The sequence below is a fragment of the Dasypus novemcinctus genome, chromosome 20 (assembly GCF_030445035.2).
Source record: "Dasypus novemcinctus isolate mDasNov1 chromosome 20, mDasNov1.1.hap2, whole genome shotgun sequence".
Lineage (NCBI taxonomy): Eukaryota > Metazoa > Chordata > Mammalia > Cingulata > Dasypodidae > Dasypus > Dasypus novemcinctus.
Genome location: NC_080692.1, coordinates 52,314,107 through 52,341,630, shown reverse-complemented (window position 1 = coordinate 52,341,630; position 27,524 = coordinate 52,314,107). Strand labels below are relative to the sequence as shown.

General features: G+C 44.2%; 2 protein-coding genes across 3 annotated transcripts in view; one reads left to right on the top strand and one right to left on the bottom strand.

Moving 5' to 3' along the window:
* The window catches only part of AMN1 (antagonist of mitotic exit network 1 homolog), a 101,661-nt gene extending 85,240 nt beyond the window's left edge, over positions 1–16,421 (top strand). For both annotated transcript variants that reach the window (XM_004477918.4, XM_058283017.2), the window contains 2 exons: positions 2,197–2,308; positions 15,152–16,421. In XM_004477918.4, coding sequence (XP_004477975.1) covers positions 2,197–2,308; positions 15,152–15,225 — 186 coding nt within the window. In that variant the 3' untranslated portion in view covers positions 15,226–16,421. The remainder of the gene's footprint in view (positions 1–2,196; positions 2,309–15,151) is intronic.
* Positions 16,422–20,108: 3,687 nt separating this feature from the next.
* On the bottom strand, positions 20,109–26,472 carry ETFBKMT (electron transfer flavoprotein subunit beta lysine methyltransferase). The gene is given in 5 exon segments (XM_004477920.5): positions 20,109–22,272; positions 23,045–23,175; positions 26,018–26,036; positions 26,039–26,112; positions 26,114–26,472. Coding segments are annotated over 5 exon segments (822 nt in total). The 5' UTR covers positions 26,338–26,472; the 3' UTR covers positions 20,109–21,898.
* Positions 26,473–27,524: the final 1,052 nt, after the last annotated feature.

Sequence of the window (27,524 nt, the reverse complement as noted above, 5' to 3'; positions counted from 1 at the left end):
AGATGTTCTGAGAACTGCACAGTTTAGTTTAAGCATTCTGGGATGCAGGTTCCAGCAAAATAGGATGTCCAGTGGAATGGACTGGTGCAAAAGGGCCCCTCCGCGGTTTTCTTGAGAGGGGGCGGATAGTTATTTGTCAGTAACTTGGCTCTAATTTAGGGCAAACTGGAATACCCTTGTTGGAGTGAATGAGGCCCAGGAAAAAACCTCATGAGAAAAGGGGTTCAAAGTTGTTTTAAAAAAAATGCAGTCTTTGAGGCTTTAATGTTAATTGATAAAGGTCACATTCTTTTTTTTTTTTAATCCCCCCCTTGTGGCTTTTTTTTTTTTTTTGCATGCTGTCTGCTCATTCGCTGTGTATTCTTCTGTGTCTGTATTTATTTTTATTTATTTCCCCTCCCCCCCCTTACGGCTTGCTTGCTGTCTGCTCTCTATGTCCATCACTGTGCTCGTCTGCATTTTTTGCTTGTCTCCCTTTTTGTTGCATCACCTTGCTGAGTCTGCTCTCTGTGGCAGACTTGCAGGGTCGGGTGGCACTCCGTGGCGCTTGTGGGTCTGCTCTCTGCAGCATGCAGACAAGCCTGCCTTCACAAGGAGGCCCTGGGACACAAACCCAGGGCCTCCCATATGGTAGGCAGGAGCCCAACTGATTGAGCCACAGCCGCTTCCCAGTCACATTCATTTTTTTGTTTGAGTCTGTTTATTTTAGTTTTTTGGTTCATATCGTTTTAGTTAATTAAACTGGAGAATAACATTTTTCCCAGTTTTAAGCTAATTTCAAAATTAGTTCATCAAAAAAGTGGATATATATTATTTAAAACAAATGGAAAAGTACACAGACCTATGGAACCACCACTTCAATTTTAACATTTTCTGTTTTTAGTTCACTTCTTTTTCTAAAGTAAAATGTTATATTTATAGCTCCCCACCCCATTTATTACCCCTTCCTTAAGAGAGAACTTCTATCATAAATATGACTGTGTATATTTCCTTGCATGTTTGGATACTTATTGTATATATGTATAGGTCCATAAACAAGATATAGTATTGTTTTATATGTTTTTAAAATTATACATAATAGTTTCATGAAGTGTGTGGCCTTTTACAATTTGTTTTTTTAATTCAAAATTGTTTTAAAATTTTTCAAGCTTTATTGAGGTATAATTAATATACAGTAAACTCCGGCCATTTTAAGTGTAAACATGGGGCCTTTGGTCATGACAGTCAGTCATGTAACCACCATCACAACTGAAATAGACAACATTTCCATCACTCTAAAAGTCTTTCTCCTGTCCCTTCGCAGCACTGCCCTTCCGCTGACCCTCACTCCAGGCAGCCACTGATTTTCTTTCTGTCTTTACATTTTTGCCTTGTCTAGAATTTGATATAAATGGACTTATCCGGTACATAGTCTTTTGTTTTTAATTTCCTTTGTTTACTTTACTTGTACTTACCGTAGTATTTTTTATATTCATCAATGTAATATATTTACTGTTTAACTCCTTTTTATTGCTAAATAGTATTCCATATTGTGATTATGCCACAGTTTGTTCATACATTCACCATTTGATGGGCATTTGCATTGTTCTAGTTATAGACTGTTATAAATACTGCTATGGACACTTGCATACAAGTCTTTGTGTAAACATATGTTTGCATTTTTCTGGGGTAAATACTTAGAAGTGAGATTTCTGGGGGTTGTGTAATAAGTACATATTCACTGTTAAAAGATAGTGCCATACTATTTCCCAAAGTGGCTGAACTAACATATTTAAGATTTATGTCTATTAGTGCAAGTAGATCTTGTTCATTTTAATTGTTTTATTCCATTATATTAATAAAGCATCGTTTATTTACCCACTACTTCATTATTATAAATAATACTACTGTGAGCATATTTATAAATTGTTTCATTGTGCATATGTACAAGAGTCTCTAGTGGTCATCTACTATAGGGATTGCTGGGTTATCTTCAGTTTTAATAGTACTGCTAAATTGCTTTATAAAAAGGTTGAGCATCTAACATTTAAAGTTACTATACCTTCCAAATTACTGTAAAATCAATATTGAACCTTTCTGTGTAGTTTTCTTGTGAGTAGACATTTGGTTCTTTTTATATCAGTATTTCCCAAACTTTTTAATATATATTATGGACCTATTTTTTCTTTTTCTTTGCTTTTCTTTTCTTTTAAATAGGAGATCCATATGGGGCATTGTGTGAATCTCACTGATGAGGCCGTGGAAGCTGTCCTTACTTGCTGTCCGCAAATACGTATTTTACTCTTCCATGGATGCCCCCTGATAACAGGTTAGTCTGATAAAATGCTTGGGTTCAAATCCTGGCTTCATCTTTTACTGGCTGGGTGACCTTGATTAAATTATTTAACCTATTCCATTATTCAGTTTCCTCATCTATAAAATGGGCATTATGGCAGTATCTACTGTTGTGGAATTTGAGAAAGGTTCAATTACTTGCATATAGAAAGGCCAGGACTCAGGAATGATTTTGAGAAGGAAAAATGTTTTATTGACGGCTGGCCGGACTCGATTGCTTTCTGTTTCGAACCCGAGCCCCGAACAAGATTTTTGAGTCCCTTTTATGCAGAGAAGAAAGGCCAAATGGTCCTTTTGTTTCAGTTCTCAATAGGCTTGAATTAGCATACATCTTCCACATCCTAGGTAAGCTTTTAGCATGGACTTCATACAGTCTAGGTAAGCTTTTAGCACATTTGGTTTGCATTTCCCCTGAATATTTAAGTTTATAGAGTTTGCATTGTTAAACTGTTTCCTGGGACTGGAGTCGTTGCCATGGTCACCAAAGGGCAGGACTATAGCCTCTTACTGTTCCACACCCACAAGTCAGGACAGACAGCTTAGATTATCTCTGAAGAGACAAAGAGCCTCCCACCCATAGCCCACATCACTACCTCATAGGCCTGGTCGTCATGATTGTATGACACCTGTTTGTATACGATGCCTGGCACATAGTAAGGGATCAGTAAATGTTAGTCATACTGATGGTGGTACATGGCAGCAGGTACTCATTAATGGCTGTGACGAGGATGATGGTGGTGTTGTGATTTTAAACACGCTGTTTAAGGAAGACCATAGGAAGTTTGAAGTTTAAAATATTATGTATAGCAAATATGCTGAATGACCTGTTAAATGTTATTATATCAGGCTGTAGTCACTGAGAGAGTAATTGGACTCTTAGGCTGATGTTGTCGTTCACTGAAGAAGAACAAAGTAGTCACAGCCTATTTGGCCTCCATAGGAACTACGATACAGTATATTCCCCTGGCGCCCAAACCACCACACCTCATCCCTTTCGCATTGCCCTGATAATGGTTCCCATACCATACTCTAACCCAAATCACTGGTAAATCAGTGCTTACGCCCAGCCCATTTGGCTCATCTCCCTACTTGCAGTCTAACACAGTTATTCTCTAAGTTAGGTGACCATAGTGGAAGTCCTTTGGACAGGTTTCTTTGTCTTCACTCCTTTGCTTATATTTGGACTTAACAGTTCAAATCAAGCCTCCAGCCTTGGACTGTATTGGATATCGGTGACAATTTCACTAAATCTTATTTTAAGCAGATATTTCTCCAGAAACTAGAGCCAAAGAACACATAAGAAACTTGAAACAGCAGTTACCTCCAGGGAAAGTTGTGGTGAGACAAGAGTTTTCACCATTGTTTCCTAGTGGGCCCATAACCAGTTACCACACACTGGGTGGCTTACACCAACAGAAATGTATTCTCTCACAGTTTTGTAGGCTAGAATCTGAAATCAGAGTGTCAGGATTGGGCCTCTTGGAGGTTCTGAGGAAGAAACTGTTCCACGTGTCTTTCTTCAATTTTGGCAGTTGCTGGATGTTCTCTAGCTTTTCTCCATCACTCCAGTTCTCCACATAACCATCACCTGTGCCCACAGGGCCGTCATCGAGTTCTCCACAGAGCCATCACCTGTGTCCACAGGGTTCTCTTTCCTTTAAACATCTCTCAGAGTCATCACCTTCTCTTAAAAGGATGCCCACCTAATCCAGTGACTCAACTTAACTCATTACGTCTGCAAAGCCTTATTTCCAAATAAGGTTATTACATTCTGAAGTTCCAGCTGGGGACATGAATTTTGGGGGGGGACAAGTCAACCCAGTGCAGCTTTATACTTTTTATACCTTTTTTTAAAAAATTAAAGCAATTGTGAGTTGACAGTAAAATCATGCAGAAAGTAGAGTTCCCATGTGTGCCCCCCTCATACACAGTTTTCCCTATTATTAACTTTTTGTATCAGTGTGGTACTATTTTATATCTTTTAAATTTTATATTTGCATTATTTTTTCAATTAAAATTAATAATCATAATTTTTAAAAGATAATCTAGAACCAGAAAAGCTCCCAGGACTGAGACTTGACCCCTGTGCACACTGTGGCAGGTACTGTGAGGCTTGAGCAGAATGTCTGTGGCCATCAAACAAGGCATGAAATTGTATTCCAACAGGTAGGCTCTTTTTTTAAGTTGGGGAAGATCACACTTGTAAAATGTATTAACAGCAACCTTTGATGTCAGATCTTCAAAATACCAACTGAAAGTGTACTGGCTACCCGAGAGCCCCAAGTGTGTTTAACCAAAACACAAAGCAAACAAGAATAGTCAGAAGGTGACTCTTCTCCTCCCACCACTGTAACGCAGGCCTCCACTTCCTCCTCATGACCTGGGGTGGGGGATCTGCTCACAGCCCAGCTGAGCTCTGATTTTTCCCTTCTTTTAGATGAATTCTCTCTTTTCTTATCACTTCCAGGTAGTTCAAATGTCTTGTCATTTCAACTCACTGAAGCCTTCTCATTTCAGTACTTAAAATGTCTTAAATACACATAATACTCTACATGATTCAAGTTTAAGCTTTTTGCCCTCCAGCTCAGGTTTGCTTTGGATGGACAGCTGCAGTGGGTAAAGGGACATCATCAGTTTCCCTTTTACCATACTGCACTTCTTCCCTTCCTCTCCCAGCTTTCCCACCACGCTCTCTGGCTCCACCAGTGTCAGTACGAAGTGGGACAGGGGGGCAGGAGAGGGAGGGAAGGAAAAGTCTTATGACCACAGTAGTCATGCTGGTGTCAGTGCTCTGGGTTCTGTGGCTAAGCTGATCCCAGGCTTTTCTAATTGGCATACAGAACAGTTGTGAAAATCATACAAAACCTATACAGAGAACTCCAACATACCCCCTCCCCAAATACTGTTTTATCTCTCCATCTGTCCATCCATCCTTCCATCTGTCAATCTGTTTTCTGAAACACTTGAAAGTAGGTTGTATGCATCGTGCTTAATACTTATAGTATATTTCCTAAGAACAATTAGATTCACTTATGTTGTTGTTGTAGAATTTGAGAGAAGTTCAATTATTTGAGTATAGAAAGGCCAGGACTCAGGAATGATTTTGAGAAGGAAAAATAGTTTATTGATGGCCGGCTGGACTCGGGAGCTTTCTGTTTGAATCCCGAGCCCTGAACAAGATTTTCAAACGTCTTTTATACAGAGAGGAAAGGCCAAATGGTCCCTTTGTTTCAGTTCTCTATAGGCTTCAATTAGCATATATATCTTCCACATCTTAGGTAAGCTTTTAGCACGACTCCAGATATTCTAGATAAGCTTTTAGCATATTTGGTTTTTGCATTTCCCCTAAATACTTAAAGTTTATAGCCCTTGCATTGTTAAACTGTTTCCTGGGACTGGAGCCGTTGCCATTGTCCCTAAGGGCAGGACTGCAGCCTCTTACCGTTCCACACCCACAAGTCAAACAGCTTAGGTTATCTCTGAAGAGACAAAGAGCCTTCCACCCATAGCCCACATCATTGTAACCACCTTAAGTGTAATCAAATTCAAAAAACTTAACATTAATATAAAGCTTATGGTCTATATGTTCATGGAGAACTTTTGAGGTTCTTCAGCACCCACTTCCAGCGGCCCCCACCCCCTCATCGTTTTATGTGTCTCCCAGCTTCTGTTTCCTTGATTTGAGCAAATGCATCTCTTCTGGGCAGTAGCTGCTGTTCCCTTCAGTGGGGACTGAGTCATGCCGACCACACAGGCATGTTCAGGTCCCCACAGCTGGCCCTGTGGGTGTGACCCCCGTCTGTAGATAGGACCTTTGAAGGTGTCATTAGTTAAGGTGCCCAGGCTAAATGCAGGGGAGCCTTAATCCAGTGTGGCGAAGTCCTTATCAGCAAAAGAAGTTGGCCTCAGAAAGAAGCCTGGGAGAAGCAAGAATCTGGAAGTCAGCGAAACCCAGAAGAGAAAGGAGCCATGTGCACTGCCATGTGTTGGAGCACCCAGGAAGCCCAAAGGTGGCTGGCCAGAAGCACCAGCCCCAGAGGAGGCCAGCCGTCCAGCTCTGGAAGCATGAGACAGGGCGTTCCTGTTGGTAAGCCAGCCCTTGTGTGGTTTTTATCCTAGCAGCCAAGAAATCAAAACAGCTGGCACGAAACTTTAGCTTTAAAGGTTCTCTCGCTCATCCATGTTGCTTTCAAGAGCAAAATATAAGGCAACTCCAAGTGGGCTTTCGATGGCCCACACCATCCCTGGGTTACACACACCACCCAGCGAGAGTGCAGGTACTTCCCAGCCGTCCTTTCCTTAGCTGCCTGGACTCCTGCCACAGCTTTGCCCCGTGGCCTCCACGGTGAGGGCCTGATGTTTGCACAGTGTCCCCCAGGCTCCGAGGGAGATGCCAGGCGCTGTGGTGGCCTCTTCAAGGCCGTTTCGCTAGGCTGTGGGGAGGAGAAAGCTCCCCAGCCTCCGGCTGTAGCCGGGTTCCTCCAGGCTCTTGGCCATGTTACATAAAAGGATTTATGGACATGTCAGCTTAGTTAGGCCAGTAGTTCATTAAGGACATGAGAGAAGAGACTAGAAAAGGGAGAAAATAGCAGATTCCAGGGCCCCAGCTATGTTGCGGGCTGCTCCAGGCAGAGCTGGCGTTGGCTGGTGCGGCTGCTTTTAAACATTGATCACTCCTCCCCTAGCTAGTGCTCCGGGAGGGGTCCCCGCTGTTGGCTGTTTTGATGGAGTGCCCCACCCGTCACTTCCTGGGGGAGGGGCGGGCAATGAAAAGACCCCTTGAGACTAGCCGGGCTTTTCCTGACTCCAGATGAAACCTCGTTCCAATTGAGCATCCCGCGGGTCCCCCAGCAGCCCCTGGTGGGGTCTTTCCCTCGGGGTTTCCAGATGGGGTTCCCTGGCCACTGCTTCACAGCCAGGTTTTTCTGCCAGGTGTTAGGCTCGTCTCCCCTTTCCCTAAACTAGCCGGCCTCACTTCTCGGGCTCAAATCAAAGCTACCTGTTTCGAAACCCTTTCTCCAATTTCAACTCTCCAACCCCACCCACTTTAATAGTTTTATACCTTTGAATGGATGAGCAGCCTTGGACTACAAATGAGTTTTGAGGCCTAATTACAAGTCATGCCCAGATGGTCTGATATCTCATTTTGGAAAGAGAATAGTTGGCCCTTCTGGTTCTTAGGCCTTAGCTGAAATAGTTCCATTTTAATGTCCTGTTATATTTGTCTCAGGGAACTGATGGGGAAATATAATTAAAAACGAAATCTGTTCCGTAACCCAGCAAACCTCTCCGCAAATGTAGAAGAGAGGGAAAAAAAAGTTTTATTGTTGAAAAAGCATTAAACTAAAATGTGATTCACATCACAGGCAATCCACCAGAGATTGCAAAGGAAGAAAGAAAGAAATCTCACCCTTTTAACAGCCAAGGAGTTACAACCATTACGGACATGTTCTCAGGATAAGTGATAACTAGTGCTGGAGTAAGAGGAGCAGTTGGCACCATTGTCACACGCAGTTCCTCTTAAATGCAGCTGGTAATTATCGTGGTCTTTGTGTTTGCTAACGGCCTTTATCCAGAGTAATAATAAAACTTCTCTTATCTTTGTGATAAGTAGGTAGGTAAACTTTGGAGCCCCATACCTAAGCTAAACTCTCAGAGATGGGAGTTAGTGATGCAGGCTATGGGTGGCAGGCTCTTTGTCTCTTCAGAGATAACCTAAACTATCTGTGACTTGTGGGTGTGGGATGATAAAAGGCTGCAGTCCTGCCCTTGGTGAGCAGGAAACAGTTTAACAATGCAAGGTCTATAAACTTTAAGTATTCAGGGGAAATGCAAACCAAATATGCTAAAAGCTTATCGAAATGCCTGAGGTCCATGCTAAAAGCTTACCTAAGATGTGGAAATAGATGCTAATTCAAGCCTATTGAGAACTGAAACAAAAGGACCATTTGGCCTTTCCTCTCTGTATAAAAGGGACTAAAAAATCTTGTTTTTCGGGGCTCGGGATTGAAACAGAAAGTTCCCTAGTCCGGCCTGCCGTCAGTAAACCATTTTTCCTTTTCAAAATCATTCCTGAGTCCTGGCCTCTCTATACTCAAATAATTGAACTTCTCTCAAATTCTACAACATTAAGAGTGCTACTTCCTTGATATTTACATTTCACAGAGATGGCTTGTAGGTTATCCAGAAGACATTTCTGGGTTGTAAAATGGCAAAAGGCCTTTGTAGCTTTAAAAAGATTTACATACATCTCAAAGGGGCAGAGAAAGAATTTACAATTACAAGTTTTCTAGAGAAAAAGCTCTTAGAAAATAGGAGGGGGAGAAGTCGTCTTCCCTTTTTGTATCTGGGAAAATTAGTGTTTTGTTTTTTTTTTCTTTTCAAAACCATCAACAAGGAGGACCAGACTTAGGGCATACCAGACAAAGACTTTTAAGAAAAGGTCCTAAATATGCTCAGAGAGCTAAATGCTTTAATACTCTTCTTCTCCCAGGCCATTACTTCCTGTTTCATTGTATGTTTTGTAATGTTTTGTTGAAACCTGAACATTTTTATATTTTCATGGCTTGTCACTGAATATAGTCTTCAGTATCTCTTCCTTAAGCTTGTATGTACTATTGTGACAAATGAGTTTTCCTTGAATGTCAGGGGCTAACAACAACCAAAAAAAGGAGTTGGGAGGAGAGGAAAAAGAGAAAACTGCCCCCTTAGTCTGCAGCTGGGCCTGCGCGTGCCCGGGGGCTCGTGGGCACCATGGGCTGTGCGAGAACAGCTCCAGGCCCAAGCTCGGGGCCTCCCTGCCCTCTCTACACCTGGAGTCCAGGCACGCTCGCTGGCCCCTGCTGCGCACGGGGGAGTTCCCTCGCAGTCCTGGGCGCTGCACTGCAGGTCCCTTGGCCGCACAGACTGCCCGCCACAGCCTTCTGTTGGAGGGCTCTGGGAGCTGCCGGCTGCACAGGGCAAGCCTGAGACAGCGCACGCCCAAGCCTGCAGCAGACAGATGGACAGAGGCAGGCGCCCCAGCTGAGCACTGGGACCGCCCTCTCCCCAGCAGAGCACAAGGGCTGCGCTCTCTGGGCCGGGCACAAGGGCCATGCTCTCCCCGGCTGAGCACTGGGCTGCGCTCTCCCAGCAGTGAACGGGGGCCGCCCTCCCCTCTGGGGCAGGACCAGGGTCAGTGCCAGGGGCAGGGCCAGCCCAAGCAGTGGAAGGGACCCGTCCTGGGCCTCGGGGCCCCTGCTTCTAAGAGGCGTTTCCTCCATCGGGGCCTGCCCTGTTTTACTGCGGTCCTTTGACTGTTTTCTGGAACCCTGAAAAAGATGGTTCTGCCAGTTCTTGCCGGTGGTTCAAAGCTTCTTGGGGACAGAGCCTGAAGCTTCTCACTCTGCATCTTGACTGGGGCAGGGATGGGGGCTCCCTCCAATCTTCATAGAAGTCAGGTCAGAAAAAAATTTAGGTAAATTGCTCAAAGCAGTTATGAAAGCATTTATGGGTAATTATTTGTAAAAATAATAATGTTCTGATCATATTGACATATATGCATGTTACAATCGGTGTTTTTTCCTTCCCTTTCATATTTTTGCTTTTTCTACCCTCTCAAAGATAAAATGATAGAAATATAACTCTATTAAAAAGAATCTTAGATTCTGTGTTCCCCATTTATATTTCAAAACAAACTGTTGGGTTTTTTTGTACTCTTATATTGGTGATGAGATCAATTACCAATTGTAGTTTTCCAGTAATTGATAGAATACTTTAAGGCAGAAGCCCTCAAATGGAAATAAATGGAGACAGACAAATGAGGATCAGCAAAGGTTATTTACTCCGAGCCGGCCACAGCAGGGGAGTGGCCACAGCAGGGGAGTGGCCACAGCAGGGGAGTGGCCTCCAGCACTTGCGTTGGTTGGAGACTCGCAGGGACAGAGGAGTGGGAAGGCTTTACGGTGGACAGAGGGCGATGACAGGTGCTCAGACCTGCCTCGCTGGAGGTGCTGGGCCTGGGGGGCCAGAGGCGGCTGGCTGAAGAGGGCATCTCGTGATTGGGCACAGAGCATACAGGTTGTCATCGGCTGGTCCTAAACTGGAAGCTGGAGCAACACTTAGGGAAGCTGACAGTTATTATCAAGTCCTGACCATTTGGGGTCAGTAGTTTGGAAATTGTGGCTAACTTCCAGGCGTGGTGCTGCAAATAGTGGTTTCGTTTTCAGACTGGTTGCTGCAAATGTTGAGTCAGCTTACTGGGCTCCTGCAGGCTGTGGGTCCGGAGTTCTGTTTTCACATGTGGTCCACTTGTACATTTACTCTCTTGCATCTCAGGATCCATTTACACAGTTGAAAATTATTGAGGATGCCAAAGAGTTGTTTGTTTATGTGGGTTATACTTATATTTACTATATTAGGAATTATAACTGAAATTTTTAATAAATGTGTTCATTTATAAAAATAATAAGCCTGTTAAATGGAAAGAGAGAAGTATCTTATAGCCTTTCAGATCATTGTAGGTAGTTTTCTTTGATGCTACCCTAAAACTCAACAAATGGTAATTTTTTAAGCAGTTTTATTGACATATATTCACATACAGTCTATCCAGATTGTATAATCTATGGCTTTTAGTATAATCAGAGTGTTGTGCATTCATAACTACAAAAATTTTTTAAACTCATTACTCCAATAAGAAAAGCTTCACCCACTTTAGCAGTCACTTGTTGATTCTCAGTCCATCTTTGATTCCCTAGCCCTGCATAACCACTAATCTAATTTCATCTTTATAAATTAACTTATATTTAATTTCATATAAATGGAATCATACAATATGTAGTACTTTGTGTCTAGTTTCTTTCACTTAGCATAATGTTTGGCGTTTTTGACTGATATTAACATTTTGTGACACTAACATACCTTTGTGCAGTTTCAAAGAAAAGCAGTCATAATGCAATATTACCCATATTCATATATCACATGCGGTTTCACTGTGCTCTTCAGTCCCATGTTAGTTTTTAGCTTCCTTCTGGTAACACCCATGACCTTAGACTTTCCCTTTCAACCATTGTCATACCCATATAATAACACGGCTAGGTATCGTATGTTGTACTTTCACCTTTTCTGTTCGTTTCTCAAGATTAACACACATCCTTTTTACCAGTTCTACACAAATTAGCCCTCAGCTTTCCATTCTCTAAACTCATTCTATTTTCTGGCAACCCATATTCAAGTTATTAACTCCACGAGATTACATAATATATTTAAAAAGAAGGGAGAGAGAGAGAAAAAAATGAAGACCAAACAAGAAAAGGTGGAATGAAAGAAAAACAGTGGAAAAGGGAAAAATGAAAGAAAGAAAATAAATAAACTAAGGAGAAAAAATAAGGAAAAGAAAAAAAAAGGAACCAAAGAAAGAGAAAAAACAACACACAAAACCCCCCAGGGAAAGCAGGCTTCCCTCGCAGGTGCCTGGGAACTGTCGCAGGCTGCCAGTGCTCATCAGTCAATCACCCTGCAGCCTGCGAGTTGGGGGATTTTTACCTATTATTTCCTTAAACACTTTGTGCCCCTTTCCCCTTTTCTTCTTCTTCTGAAACCCCCATGACACGTATGTTGTTGCGCTTCATGTTGTTATTCAACTCCCTGAGCCCCTGCTCAATTTTTTGAAAGAGTTATTTTATTTATTTTTGCCACCCACCCCCACTTGCTTGCTCATCTTATTTTTTAAGAGGTACTGGAAACCGAATCCAGGACTTCCCATGTGTGCGGGAGGTGCCCATTCACCTGAGCCTTATTGGCTCTGTGTTTGCTGTGTCTCTCATTGTGTTTCCTTGTTGTGTTATCTTGTATCCATTAGCCCTACTTTTTGATCATGTCAAACAGAAACTCTGAATCCATCAAGCAATAACTCCCTCTTCCCTTCCCCTGCCAGCGGCCCCTGGAAACCTATAATTACTCTCTGTCCCTATGAAATTTGCTGCTTCTAGGTTTTTCTTGTGAGATCATGCAATATTTGTCTTTTGTGCCTGGCTTATTTCACTCAATATGTCTTCAAGTTTCACCCATGCCGTTGTATGTATGAGGACATCATTTATTTTTATGGCTGAATAATATTCCATTGTATGTGTATACCACACTGTGTTTATCCATCTGCTGATGGACAGTGGGTTGCTTCCACCTTTTGGCTATTGTGAATAATGCTGCTATAAACATTGGGGTACAAGTATGTGTTTGAGTCCCTGCTTACAATTCTTTTGGGTATATGCCAAGAAGTGAGATTGCTGGGCCATATGGTAATTCTATTTCCAATGTCCTGAGTTACATTCTGATTTCCGCAGTGGCTTCACCATTTTACAGTACTACCAGCAATGTATAAGGATTGCCATTTCTCCACATCTCCACCAACACTTAATACATATTTTTTAAAAGATTTGTTTTATTTCTTCCCAGCCCTTCAATTGTTTGTGCTCGCTGTCTGCTCTCTGTATCTGTTGTGTGCTCTCTATGTCTGCTCTTCTTCTATTTTTAGGAAGCACCGGGAACCAAACCCAGGACGTCCCATGTGGGAGGGAGGTGCACAATTGCATGAGCCACCTCCAGTCCCTGCTTGTTGTGACTCTGTGTTTCCTTATTGCGCCATCTTGCATCATCTTGTATCATCTCACCACACCATTGCATTGCATCGGCTCACTGTCTTGCTCGTCTTCTTTAAGAGGCACTGGGTACCAAACCTGGAACCTCCCAAGTGGTAGGCAGACACCCAACTGCTTGAGCCACATCTGCTTCCCTACAGTTGTTTTTTTAGTAATAGCCATTCAAGTGGGTGTGAAGTTGCTCCTCATCGTGGTTTTCATTTGCATTTCCCTGATGACTAATGATCTTGAGCATCTTGTCATGTGCTTGTTGCACATTTATATATCTTCTTTGAAGAAATGCCTATTCAAGTCCTTTGCTCGTTTTTAAAATTGGGTTATTTGTCTTTTTGTTTTTGAGTTGTAGCAGTCTTTATATATTCTCAATATTAAATCCTTATCAGATATGTGGTTAGCAATTCTTTTCTTCCATTCTATAGGCTGCTTTTTCACTTTCTTGATACTGTCCTTTGATTTCAAAGGTTTTTATCTATTTTTTCTTTTGTTTCTCATGCTTTTGATGTCATATCTAAGAAATCACTATTATATCCAAAGTTAGTAAGGGATTTTCTTCATGTTTTATTCTAGGAGTTTTATGGTTTTAGCTTTTATGCTTAGGCCATTGATCCACCATTCAACATTGTACTAGAAATCTTTGACAGAGCAATTAGGAAAGAAAAAAGTAAAAGGCTACCAAATTGGAAAGGAAGAAGTATAACTATCTCTATTCACATATGACATGTTCCTTTAAACCCCAAACTCCACAAGAAAACTACCAAAAAGGTATAGGCTACAAGATTAACAAAAATCAATTGTTTTGTCAACTTCCAGGAACATGAAGAATTAGAGAGACACAGGACTCACTTCTCTCCCAGAAAAATAGCTAGAGGATAGGCAGAACATTCTGGAAAAATGTTCTAGGGCTTAAGCCACCAAGGGAATTCCAGTCCAGGCGGCGGACTTGGCCCAGTGGTTAGGGCGTCCGTCTACCACATGGGAGGTCCACGGTTCAAACCCTGGGCCTCCTTGACCCATGTGGAGCTGGCCCATGCGCAGTGCTGATGCGCACAAGGGGTGCCCTGCCACGCAGGGGTGTCCCTGCGTAGGGGAGCCCCACGTGCAAGGAGTGCACCCCGTAAGGAGAGCCACCCAGTGCGAAAGAAAGTGCAGCCTGCCCAGGAGTGGTGCCGCACACACGGAGAGCTTACACAAAGATGACGCAACAAAAAGAAACACAGATTGCTGTGCCACTGACAACAACAGAAGCAGACAAAGAAGACACAGCAAATAGACACAGAGAACAGACAACTGGGTTGGAGGCGGGGAGAAATAAATAATGTTGCTGTGAACATCTGTGTGCAGATGACTGTTCGGGTCACTGTTCTCAGTTCTTCTGGGCATATACCTAGTAGTGATAACTGGTTGGTGAAATGTGCTAGTCTAGGAAACACTAAACTAGAGAATTCCAAGGCTAGGTTAGAGATATGTTGTATATATGACATAGGTTGTATTTAAGGAACAGGTTTGTTAAAGTTATGAATAATTTTAAAGTAATAAAATTGGACCTATATTTTTGCTTTAATTCATATTTTTAAAAGACATTATGAAACTGACTTTGCCAAAAGAGATGGAAGCCATATCAAAATTATTACTGTCCACATTGTGAAAAATGGGAAACCATCTAAATCTCCAGTAATAAGGACTGGCTAATTTACAGTGCATTGGTATAGTATTTATTAAACCATGCTTTATGAAAATATTCTATCACACGGAAAAACGTTCAACTACAGGTCAGCCTGTCGTGTTCTGGCTACTGCTCCCTGCTCTAACCCCTCTGGACAGGTTGCAGCTTCCTCAGGTGCCGCACCACCTCTGCGGCTGCCCTTGGATCTGCTCACACCTTTGGAAATAGAGTCTTCATTAAACCCCCTCAGCATGTTACCTGTTACCTGCCAGGACCCTGAGGAATGTCAATTATGAAGTTCCACTGTTAATTTCTAGTAGGTGAAATTACTGAGGAAACAATAAATGCTTATTTTTAAAAGTATTACTATGATATATGCACTGCAGCAAATAATAGTGATGGCTAGAGCAATTAAATGCTTTACATATATTATCTTATGGAATCCTTTAAATAACCCTATGACATGCAATAATCATGCATGAGGAAACATTCAAAATATTGTCACTGTTTTCTTTTGTAGATCATTCACGAGAAGTCTTGGAACAATTAGTAGGCCCAAACAAACTAAAGCAAGTGACATGGACTGTTTATTGATGCTTTTTGAAGCCTGTCAGACCTACAGTCATCATACTACTTCCCCAGGAAACAATGGTCGGTCCATAGAGATTGGCTTTCCACTTCATGTAACTCTACCCTATTACTTTAATGTCTTATGTTAAGTTATAATCTTTAAAGAGCCAGCTAAACCATACATGTTTTGTGCTTTGAAGTTAACCAGGTTCTTCAACATTGTAATAGTGCTTTTGTTCTGTATTTGTTTGATGAGTCAGTGTTTTTTGAAATGGTAATCCCAGCATGACTTCTGATCTACTTGAGGAAGGGGGTGTTTTGTTTCTTAAATAACAAAGGTTTTAATAATCTGTTCTCCCTGGAGGTTTCCTTCCCCTTCTAGGTGTTTGAGCTATTATAAGAGAAATTTAAGAATATGAACTTTAGGAGAATTCTAAGTAAAGGTAATTCCAAAAGATTACCTTCCTAGCAATTTTCTGACTCCTGCCCTCCTAAAGGATTTAAATGCCCATTTGCCAAAAATCAAAGCTGAACATCAGGATTGCAAATTCTTTACAGAATTTATTTCAATGAAATAAATGTAATAGTTTAATGTCATAATTCAGGACATCACACTCACTAGCCACTTAGCATGTACATGCTACTGACACCTTGATCAACCACTTAGTTTTTTTAGCTTCATTGCTACTCTTTCCAAAATTCTTGATGTTCATCTACTAACTTTTTTTCTTGGCAAAACTGTATTCAGAAAAGTATTAAAATGAGTAAATACAAAATATTGTCACAGATACTATATCTGCAAACTGTATTGGTTTCACATTGTGAAATAAACAGCATAGGTCTTCATTTTTCAAATGAAATGTAATACTCTTCTGTAATCATAAAATATACTAATATACTTTACTTAAACTACCCCTGAATTCAGCATATTCCCTGTACCATGAACCATTCTCATTGGGACTTTCTGTAGTGAAAAACAGGTAGCATAAGGTATGGTAAATTTGTTGTACATTTTTAGAGGGAGGGATTACATATTCAACTCTGTTTCTTGTCCTTACTATTAATTACTTTATAAATGCAGTATATGTATACTGTGAATGTATATATATGACCATGGCAAAGAGGATATATGTATATAAATGTTTAAATGGGTAAGATCTGTTCTACCTATGAAATTGTTCTAAAGACAAACTCAATAAAATGTAATATTGAATATCTAACCAAGTCATTTTTTCCTCTTTCTGAGAAACCAGTGTCAAGATCTAAAATATCAGGGTTGCATGGGGAGGGGTGCACCTGGGGCATGCCTCTATGGAATATGAATGTGTTCAAGTGATCATGGGGTATCGTCTTGGTGAATGGAGGCCCACAAAATAACTGAAAGAATAGTGAATTCCCATCCTGGGGAGTCCTGCTTCATTCTCTAATAGAATGGCAAAAATCCCTAGAGAGCATGGGCAATGCCTAGTGAAGGACAGACCAATACACCAGGCCCCTGATATTGATGCTTGTACTTATGAACTTCATTCTTGTGAAACTGAAACTTAGTCTAATATTATATATTGCCTAAGAGTTACCTCCTGAAAGGCTTCTTGTTGCTCTAATATGCTCTCTCTCTAAGCTGAACTCAGCATATAAACTCATTTCCTTCCCGGCAGCATGGGACATGATTCCCAGGGATGACCCTCCCTGGCACTGAGGGATTATCACCAAGTGACAATTAGCAATGCATTTGGAAAAAGATCTAGACCAAAAGGGGGAAATTATTAAATATAAATGAGGTGTTTTTTTAAAAAATATTTTATTTCTTCCCATCCCCTCATTGTTTGTGCTTGCTGTCTGTTCATTGTGTGCTTCTCTTCTTTTTTTTAGGAGGCACTGTGAACCAAACCTGGGGCCTCCCAAGTAGAAAGGAGGTACCTAATCACTTGAGCCACCTCCGCTCCCTGCTTTTTTGTATCTCTTGTTGCATCATCTTGTTGTGTCAGCTTACTGTCTTGCTCATCTTCTTTAGGAGGCATCAGGGACCAAGCCCAGGACCTCCCATGTAGTAGGCAGGAGCTCAATTGTTTGAGCCACATCCACTTCCCACAAATGAGTTTTTAGGGCTAAGAGATTTCAAAGTGAGTCAGGTCATTCCAGAGGTTACACTTATGCATGTCTTAGGAGGATCTCAATTTACTGCCACAGTAAACAGTGTTCATGTGGGGGGAGGGGGTCCTGAGTGCTCTAGAGACATCTGGATGCTATAGGCAGAGCAGACAGCCCCTGAAATTCAGCACCCCTGAAAGTGGGCCTTACATTGGAATATATAACCTATCCCCCCCTCCCAGTGTATCCAAGTTGGACTCATTTATAATTTTGCTACGTTTGGTTCTTCTGCCCCTTTTATTTAAACCTATAATTAGCACTATATCTGGGACATATAAATATATGTCCCAGAGACTTAAATATTCTGTCTGTTCACATGCCAGTTGAGCCCTGAATCTCAGCAGAGTTGCAGCCAATACCTACCCTCTAATTCATCAGACTCACCCAGGACAACTAACAAAAGGATGATGATGGACAACACCCATCCCCCAAAACAGAGATCTACAACTGAAAGGAAGACAGTTCCATCCATCTGGCCCATGGAATCTAAGCCTCCTTGCAACTGGAAGCAGAATGGGCATCACCATCCCCAAATCCTCAAGATTGAGGAATGAACAAAAGAGGAGAAGGCAACTGTGGACTAGAGTTACTATTATTCTAGCAATGGAGGAACTTGTAACACTGATATAAAGGCAGTGGTAACCAGAGGTTCTGAGGGAATTGAGAGGGAAGAATACGTGTAACATGGACCATTTTGGGAACATTGGAATTGTTTTGCACAACATTGTAATGATGGATACAAGCCATTATCTATTTTGCCCTAATCTACAAAATTGTGTGGTGCAAAGTATAAACCATAAACTATAGACCATTGGTAGTACCAATGCTTCAATATGTGTTTGTCAATTGTAACAAATGTATCACACTAATGAAAGATGTTAATGGGGAAAAGTGTGTGTGGGAGGGGTATATAAGAATCCCCTATATTTTCAGTGTAACTGAAATATGTTTATGTTATCTAAAGTATCTTTTAAAACAGTAAAAAAAGAGAAAATTTTAATCTAAAAAAAAAGATCTAAAGTATTAGCTTCTTAGAGCATGTAAAGGATTTATCTTTATAAAGCAATTTGCACTTTGTCTAGCTTTCCCACTACTGATTATATTAGGTATTCCTCACTGCCCAGTTTAAAATTTCAGTACACCATCTCCACCCCAGTATGCCTTTTTTTAGATTTTATTTCTCCCCATTCCCTTGTTGTTTGTACTTGCGGTGTCTGTTCGTCTTCCTTTTTTTTTTTTTTTTTTAAGATCTATTCTTGCACTTTCCCTCCCCCATTCCCTGTTGTCTGCTCTCTCTGTCCATTCACCGTGTGTTCTTCTGTGTCTGCTTGTATTCTCATTGGGCAGCTCCAGGAACCAATCCTGGGACCTTCCAGAGTGGGAGAGAGGCGATTAGTCTCTTGCGCCACCTCAGCTCCCTGTTCGCTCCGTCGTCTTATTTTCTTTCCTCTCTGTCTCTTGTTGCATCATCTTGCTGCGCCAGCTCTCTGCTTCGGCCTGCACTCCTGCACAGGGCGGCTTTCCTGCACGGGACAGCATTCCCACACCGGGCAGCACTCCTGTGCAGGCCCACATTCCTGCATGGGCCAGGTCACCATGTGGGCCAGTTTGCCCTCACTGGGAGACCCTGGACACCAAACCCTGGACCTCCTATATGGTAGGCGGGAGCCCAGTTGCTTGAGCCGCATCCTTTCCCCCTTGTTTCTTCAGAAGGTACCAGGACCCAAACCCAGGGCCTCTAGTGTAGGAGGAGGGGGCTAATAGCGTGAGCCGCCTCTTTTCCTCGCTTTGCTGTGTCGCGCAGGTTTCCTTCTTGTGTCTCTTATTGCATCATCTTGTGTCAGCTCACCACGCCTGCCCACAGCACCAGCTCCGTCTTCTTTAGGAGGCACTGGGAACCCGTCGCTTGAGGCACATCTGCTTCTTCCGTGTCATTCTTACCTACTTTGTTTCTCTTACCTCTGTCACCTATAACCTGTTTATTTTTTATTATCTGCCTCCCTACCCTAGAACATAAGCTCCTGGAAGGCAAGATTTGTGTCCCTTTTGTTCTCTTGTACTCCCAGGGCCTAGAACAGTGCCCAGTACATAATAAGCACCACTATTTGTTGAATGACGGGTAGATGAGAGGGAGGGAGGATAGAAAAAAAAGAAGGTAAAGTAATGCCTTCTGAAAAATATAGTTTTCAAGGATAATTAATGTATACTTCAATGTCTGGCAATTTGATACTGTGCATAGATAAGATAGTTTTATTATTTATGGCAGATTAAAAATTCCTAGTATTAAAGTATAAAATACTTTTGCTTTATAGGAGAAAAATAAATCATGTGACAATTATATAAAACTGTCCCACATTGAACTCTGTTCCTTTCCTACCGTTTGTTCTCCCTGACCCTAACCAAGTGACCCTTGTGTCTGTGACTCTGTAGGTGTAATGTATGATTTTTAGTAGAAGCAAAGGAAAGGAGACGTCATTCAGTGAATGACTCACCTCTGACTGTTACCTAAGCATATCAGGTTACCCATTACTCTAGCTTGCTGATTAATAAATCCCTTCTACATAGAGGAAATGCACTATCTAACCAATAGTAGTGTCGAAGAAAACAGACTTTATGTTTGGTTCAGACTCTGCTAGAGGCGCTGTTTACTTGAAGCAGGAGAAAACTAGTGTTTTACAGGAGAATCTCTTCTACCCGCACGCACACATACATACATGAACACAGAGCGGTGTGCTGATTAACACAGGCTTGAGCGCTTAAAGTTTAAAAATAAAATTGTTTCCTAAAAGGAATATATTCAATAGCAAAGTGAAGAAATACAATTTCCTGTTATAGACATGTTTGTTAAGCTATGAAATCATTTCAAGGCTCATCATTACATACATGGGAGTTCACAAAATATTTTAGGTTAAAAAAAAAAACCTAAAAATGTATATATATTTCCTGTAACAGATGGATAGCTGAGAGCTTTTTGTGCCCGCCTCATTACAGAAGATGACAGAAACAGGGTTTGTAGAGATTTAAACTTAAATCTAGCCTTTGGCTCAGTATGATTTCTAACAGTGCTCCAAACTCCAATTTTCTCATATATTCTCTTTCTTATCTTGCTGAGAAGGGCAATAACCAGCAGAGTATCCTGAGTTTTCAAAGAATATGTAAACAATTATTTCCTTTCGGGTATCCTCGTCCAACACCATAATGACCTATAATTTCTAGTCATTTTAACCAATTCAGGGTTTATAATTTCAAACTCCAGTAGACACCAGTGGAAACTGACTCACTGGGCTATATAATAAACTCTAGCTTCTGAAGTTGAAGAATAACAAGAGTTCCAAATTCCTATCTCATTATTCTATTTTTCTATCCAACCAACATCATGCCCTTAATTGCTTTCTCTACATCCATGTTCAGAGATAAGGCTGATTACACACTCCTGGTCTCTTAATCCCAGCAGCATGTGTGTATTACTAGAAAATCCATAATGTAAGCCTTGTAAGTAATTCCTAAGAAGGATACAAAGCCTCACAGTGCATTCAGATGGCTGCATTTTACACTTATATCATACAGGAAAAACATATATAAATATTAGGGAAGAGGAATTAAAGTACATGCAGTAGTACAACATTCCAAGGCCTAAAAGTAAAAACTGCATCTCCCTCCACCCTATCCACCAGCCACCTGGTTCCTTCTCAGAAGACAACCACTGTTTCTAGTTTCTGATGGGTCCTTCCAGGGATACGTATTTTAAACACAGGCATTTCCAGTAAAGTGCTTATTGATGCCTAAGAACCTGACAGCCTGGGGTGTGCAGTGGTGGCACAGCCGACTGCTGGCTAACCTCGGGGAGCCACGAAGAGACCTCGCAATGTGCCACGGTACAGAGCAAACAGGGAATTCTAAAATCTCTGTTTTTCTCCACAGTGGTCAACTGAGGCCCAACTCTGTGCTAAATACTATATTAAGCACCTTACATATTCTTTCATTTAATACAATAACTCTTTGAGGTGGATTTATGGGGTTGTATTACTATTTTATAGATGAGGAAATTAAAGCTTAGAGAGCTTAACTCGCCTTCAAAATCCCAGCTGGAAAGTGACAGAGCTGTCTGACTCCAAAGCTCATGAACTGGGTACAGGATTAACCACATCTTCCATCTTCATATACAATTTTTAAAAATCAGAGTTCATCTATATTTTATTCACATGTATTCGTATTTTCTTCAATTCATGGTTGTCCTCAAGTACAGAAGCAGATTCTGTTACAATATCTAGTTCCTCTCCACTACCTAAATTACATGTTAACACCATGAGGTATTGCCTTATGTAATCATATTCCTACAGCAGTAAAACGAGAAAAAAAAAGCAAATACAGATGTGTATAACTGTCATGAGTAGAACTGCAAAACTAGTTACATGACAAAGGCTGACAAAACTTTAAACTCAGATTTTGGAAACAAGATTTGCCATTTCATAGTAATAAAATCTTTCAACTGGAAGAGATCCCTTACAGGGAAAAGGTTTAGGGTTAAATCCAAATATATTTAATCCTATATCCATCCTCGGGAGCCCGTGGAAACTTCAGGCTGAAAGTCCCACACTGTGCTGGTCGTCAGCCCGTTGTTTTCCTGCCTCGTGGGCTCTGGAAGGGAATATTCTTGCACTTTGTGCAGCTGACTCTGAATGCTGTGTCCACTGAGCTGGGGTCGCCCAGGGTCACCAATCAGAACGCGGGTTTCATGGGTCCAAAAGCACTTCCTCAGCCACTGGTGAAGGCTGTGCGCAAGGTGCTCATCATAGAACATATCGCCAAGAAGAACAAGGTCCCACTTTCCTTGTTCCAGATCCAAAATGTTTTTTATTAAAATGGGAAAAGGATTCAGTTGGTTCAATTCACAATTCAGTGTAATAGCTATTCCTGCAACTTAAAAAAAGCATATAATGAATTGCAATTGCTAGGCCACTTTAATTCCCTGTTGACTAATTTGACTAATTTTTAAAATCTCCTACAATATATTTTTTCCTTTTGGTTGAGAGTTGTTTTTCTATAAAGAAGTCTAAAGTTTATGCCAGTATAAGCAACGTTCTACGCCATTTCCAGAAATGACAGACTGGATTTCCTGAAGAAAAAAAAAAACACAATACAAAACAGCTAGAAATGTTGAGATCTTAGGAACATTCATGGATCTCAGTAACTAACAAGGTTGGCTTTTCACAGCTGAACACAAAATAGGGGAACAAGCTTTGGCCTTGAGCAGAGTGGCAAGTTAGAGCTGGGACTCCTGTATAAAATCAGGATCTTCCAAGAGCTACAGCTCAGTAACAGCACGGACCAGAGGAAATCAATAAATTAAAAACGCACCTGCCTTAGCTAGGGCTCTAATGGAACAAAAGCTCCCCACCCGAGCATGCAAGCCTACCCTCAAGTAAACACTCCCTACGTCTTCCAGGAAACTTCTTGCCAAGAGTTAACATTAAGTGGCCCCAGGCTGCTGTCAGGCTGGGAGGTCAGGCAAGGCAAACAAACCCCTGGGGAAAGGCACCTCCAACTCCGGCCGCCCAGGAGCCCCGCGTCCACTGAGCAGGAGCTCACACTCTCTGGCGCAGCAATAGGCAACCATGTTGAGGCAACCCTCCATATTTATCCTGCGGGGAAAAGGATGAGCTTTAAATATTTTTAAATATAAAATCCTTACGCGGGTCTATGTCGTTGGCCAAAATCCTTGATGCTCCACTCATTTTAGCTGCAATAGCTGTAGCTCCACATCCACTCCCAAGGTCTAACACAGATTTGCCTCTGACGGAGTCAGGATTATCTAAAATATACCTGAATTTGAAAGAAAGCAAAAAAAGAAGAGATGGGAAGTCAGAATGTCTAAAGACAACAACAACAAATCTTTGGACTGAACAAAGAAGTAGTAGAACCTAGCAGAAGAACTTGGTCCAGCTTGACAATGTTAGAGGTTTGCAGTAATTAACAAGCTGTAGCTCAGTTTCCCCTGACAAGCACTGGGAAAAAGGCAAACCCCCTCCCCCGTCTCTGAGGGCACCGCACTTTCCCACAGGTTAAACAAAGAGACCTCATAGAGACAGGAGAAAAGGGAGAGAGAGATCTTCACCATCAGATCTTTACTACCTCTACCTGCATATCAGAGAAACACCAAGATGGACACCTTCCCTATTTACATATTGAAGGGAAATAAACCCTTTAATCCCTACGATCAAAAGAGACACCTGCTGCTGCAGCATTCCAAGAAAGCAGAAACTCCCTAACCCACCATTCTCGAGTCATTGTCAGGGAAAATTTTCACCTCTTGGTCTTCCTACTGGCCCCTGCACCTCAGTCAGACCCTAACCCCCTCCCACTGTCATTCCTCCGCCTAGGAAAGTTCTGTATAAATTCAAGTCCCCCCTCCCAGGAGTGGGTGAAGTCTCTCTGCAGACCCCGCCATGCTGGTGGGGGGGCCGAAGTCTGTTCTTCAGACCCCTCCATTGGGAGAGCTTTCTCTGCCCACGGTCATATCAGTTTCCATGTCCCAGTAAGTGCCACTTTTCTCCAACACGAGAGAGATGGGAAGTCAGAATGTCTGAAGACAACAAGAACAAATTTGGGGGCTGACTGGACCAAGTAGTAGTAGAACCTAGCAGAAGAACCTGGTCCAGCTTGACAGGTTTGGCCTGGCTAACGTGAGACAGTCTGGAGAGCTGGACTGAGGAGGTGGGAGAGAGGACCTGGTCACTCATCTTTTCTTCAGCAGGTGCCTTCCAAATGACTAATCATGCTCTTCAAGTCAATTTTTAAAAATGTACTGAACACCTATGACCCAGAGACCAAGTGCCAAGGACACAGACTGATAAAATATTGTTATTATCAGGACTAAGCATGCCAGAGCCAGAATTCACTGTCTCCTTTGGACTGTTCATCATGCAGTGATTTTATCTGCCACTTGAATTTTATTGTAATGACACTTCTGGTAAGGACAACCAAAGTCCAAAGAATATGGACAAAGCTTAAGGAGTTACCAAAGAAGTAAAGATGAATATGGTAACACTGAAATAATAGTGTTATTATTTAATAATAACACTTACTATTATATATAAAAGTAGATCTGACATGTGACCCCAGCAGGATAACAGAGTAGTGGGAACTATGGAAAAGTATGCGGTAGCTGTCCTGTTTAAAGGGACAGCTCCTAGGAAAACGGACTTTGGCCCAGTGGTTAGGGCGTCCGTCTACCATATGGGAGGTCCGCGGTTCAAACCCCAGGCCTCCTTGACCCGTGTGGAGCTGGCCATGCGCAGTGCTGATGCGCGCAAGGAGTGCCGTGCCACGCAAGGGTGTCCCCGCGTGGGGGAGCCCCACGCGCAAGGAGTGCGCCCGTGAGGAGAGCCGCCCAGAGTGAAAAGAAAGAGCAGCCTGCCTAGGAATGGCGCCGCCCACACTTCCCGTGCCGCTGACGACAACAGAAGCGGGTGCCACTGACGACAACAGAAGCGGACAAAGAAACAAGACGCAGCAAACAGACACCAAGAACAGACAACCAGGGGAGGGGGGGAAATTAAATAAATAAATAAATCTTAAAAAAAAAAAAAATAAAGGGACAGCTCCTACCCATCTCGACAGCTGGTGTTGCCATTCAGAAATCCAGTGTCATCAAATATTACTGTTTTTCAAAAGAGTTGACTTGTACATGAAAGTTCTCAAGTTTTAAACATTTAAATGTTAGCAACAAATTTTTTTTTAAAGTCTACAACCAAGTACAGGCCAAACAAACTACATCTGTGGGTCACCATTTTGTGACTTCTGATTCAGACAGTATCTTAAATAAACTGACTGTATTTATAGTTAACTTGATCAACATTGGCTTTAATAAACTTAATTTAAAATATCAGCATTTATATGGATGCAACTAAATATAGTCTGAAAATCTGGCAACACAACCAGAAAATTGGAATTACCATTTGGTATGCTTTCCAGTCCTCAGGACTGCCTAAAAAGCTGTATGTCTGCATTTATATACATTGTATTTAAACATACACACATCATTAGCTCTGTAACCTCAAGGAATAAACAGTTTAAATAATTTGCCAATCCAAAAACAGAGAGATTGGATTGAAATGCTGAAAGTCTTTGCTTCAGAGCCGTATTTTAAATAAAAATGCCCTAAGAGGACCTCTGCATATGAGGGGTGCGAGAAAAGATCAAGCCCAGAGTTGCCCCGAGCCGGGGGGCTTCTCCAGGGCCGCTCGCCCCCCCTGGAGAGGGAGCTGTGCAGGCGGGAGGCGGGAGGCCCAAGGGGCAGCACTGCGAGCTGCCCGGCGCAGCTGAAGGGCTCGGCAGCGGGGAGCGGCTCTGGCCTGGGCGTGCTGGGGACCGGGCCCTGGAAGGCGTGGGATCCACTGGATCACGGCAGGGCTCTAGGGCCTCGACAGCTGAGCCCAGAATTTGGGGTGGGGAAGGAATAATATTTGGGGAAAATGCCTTGATAATCAGCTTTGGGAAGAAGGCGAAACTATGCAACAATCAAAACGAGATGGCCACGCTGCTCTCAAGGAGACGAGGGGCGCGGGGTCGCCCTGGTGGCCCTGGGGCGCAGGGGCGCAGGAGGAGGAGCGGGGCGCCGGGGCTGGAGAGGGAAAGGCGCTGCGGCGGCCCCGAGGGGCAGCACCTGGACAGGGCTTGGCCTCCGGCCAGGAGACGCCCAGCAGGGCCCCGTGGGGCCACAGGTCGGGCCGCTCCCGCCTCGGCTCGCACGCGGGGTCAGAGCCGCAGCCGGATTTCCGCGGTGAGGCTGCCGGCGCGGGTGGCTTCCGGGCTCCGCTCCAGGAAAGCTCTCGGGTCCGAGTCCGCGAGGCGCCCGGCGGCCCTGCGGGGGCAGCGGCCCCGGGCGCACGAGCGCGGGCCGCCGCCGCCCACGGTCTTCGGGAGGAAACGGCAGCCGCCTGCTGGAAGCCGCGCAAACGCTCTCCAAGCCGGGCTCAAGGCCATCGGCTTCTTCCAGGACGGGCTGGCAAGGGCGGCTCCCGGGGTGGGCGCGGCATACAAGGGCCACAGGGCCCGCGGGGGCCGGGCGTGCTCCCGGTTTCTTCCCCGGCTCCTCCAGGACCGCCCTCGGCCGCCGCTACGCGGGCGCCCAGGGGAAGTCGGACCGGAAACCCAGCCTGAGCCGAGCGGAGGGTTAGCCGAGCCGGGGCCGAGCGGGGCCGAGCGGGGGCCGAGCGGGGGCCGAGCGGGGGCCGAGCGGAGGGTTAGCCGAACGGGAGCCGAGCGGAGGGTTAGCCGAACGGGAGCCGAGCGGAGGGTTAGCCGAACGGGAGCCGAGCGGAGGGTTAGCCGAGCGGGGGCCGAGCGGGAGCCGAGCGGGAGCCGAGCGGGGGCCGAGCGGGAGCCGAGCGGGGGCCGAGCGGGGCCGAGCGGGGGCCGAGCGGGAGCCGAGCCGGGGCCGAGCGGGAGCCGAGCGGGAGCCGAGCGGGAGCCGAGCGGAGGGTTAGCCGAACGGGAGCCGAGCGGAGGGTTAGCCGAGCCGGGGCCGAGCGGGAGCCGAGCGGGAGCCGAGCGGGAGCCGAGCGGGGGCCGAGCGGGAGCCGAGCGGGAGCCGAGCGGAGGGTTAGCCGAACGGGAGCCGAGCGGAGGGTTAGCCGAACGGGAGCCGAGCGGGGGCCGAGCGGGAGCCGAGCGCGAGGCGAGCGGAGGGTTAGCCGAACGGGAGCCGAGCGGAGGGTTAGCCGAACGGGAGCCGAGCGGGGCCGAGCGGGGGCCGAGCGGGAGCCGAGCGGGGGCCGAGCGGGAGCCGAGCGGGAGCCGAGCGGGGGCCGAGCGGGAGCCGAGCGGGAGCCGAGCGGGGGCCGAGCGGGAGCCGAGCGGGAGCCGAGCGGGGGCCGAGCGGGAGCCGAGCGGGAGCCGAGCGGGAGCCGAGCGGAGGGTTAGCCGAACGGGAGCCGAGCGGGGGCCGAGCGGAGGGTTAGCCGAACGGGAGCCGAGCGGGGGCCGAGCGGGAGCCGAGCGCGAGGCGAGCGGGAGCCGAGCGGGAGCCGAGCGGGAGCCGAGCGGAGGGTTAGCCGAACGGGAGCCGAGCGGAGGGTTAGCCGAACGGGAGCCGAGCGGGAGCCGAACGGGAGCCGAGCGGGGGCCGAGCGGGAGCCGAGCGGGAGCCGAGCGGGAGCCGAGCGGGAGCC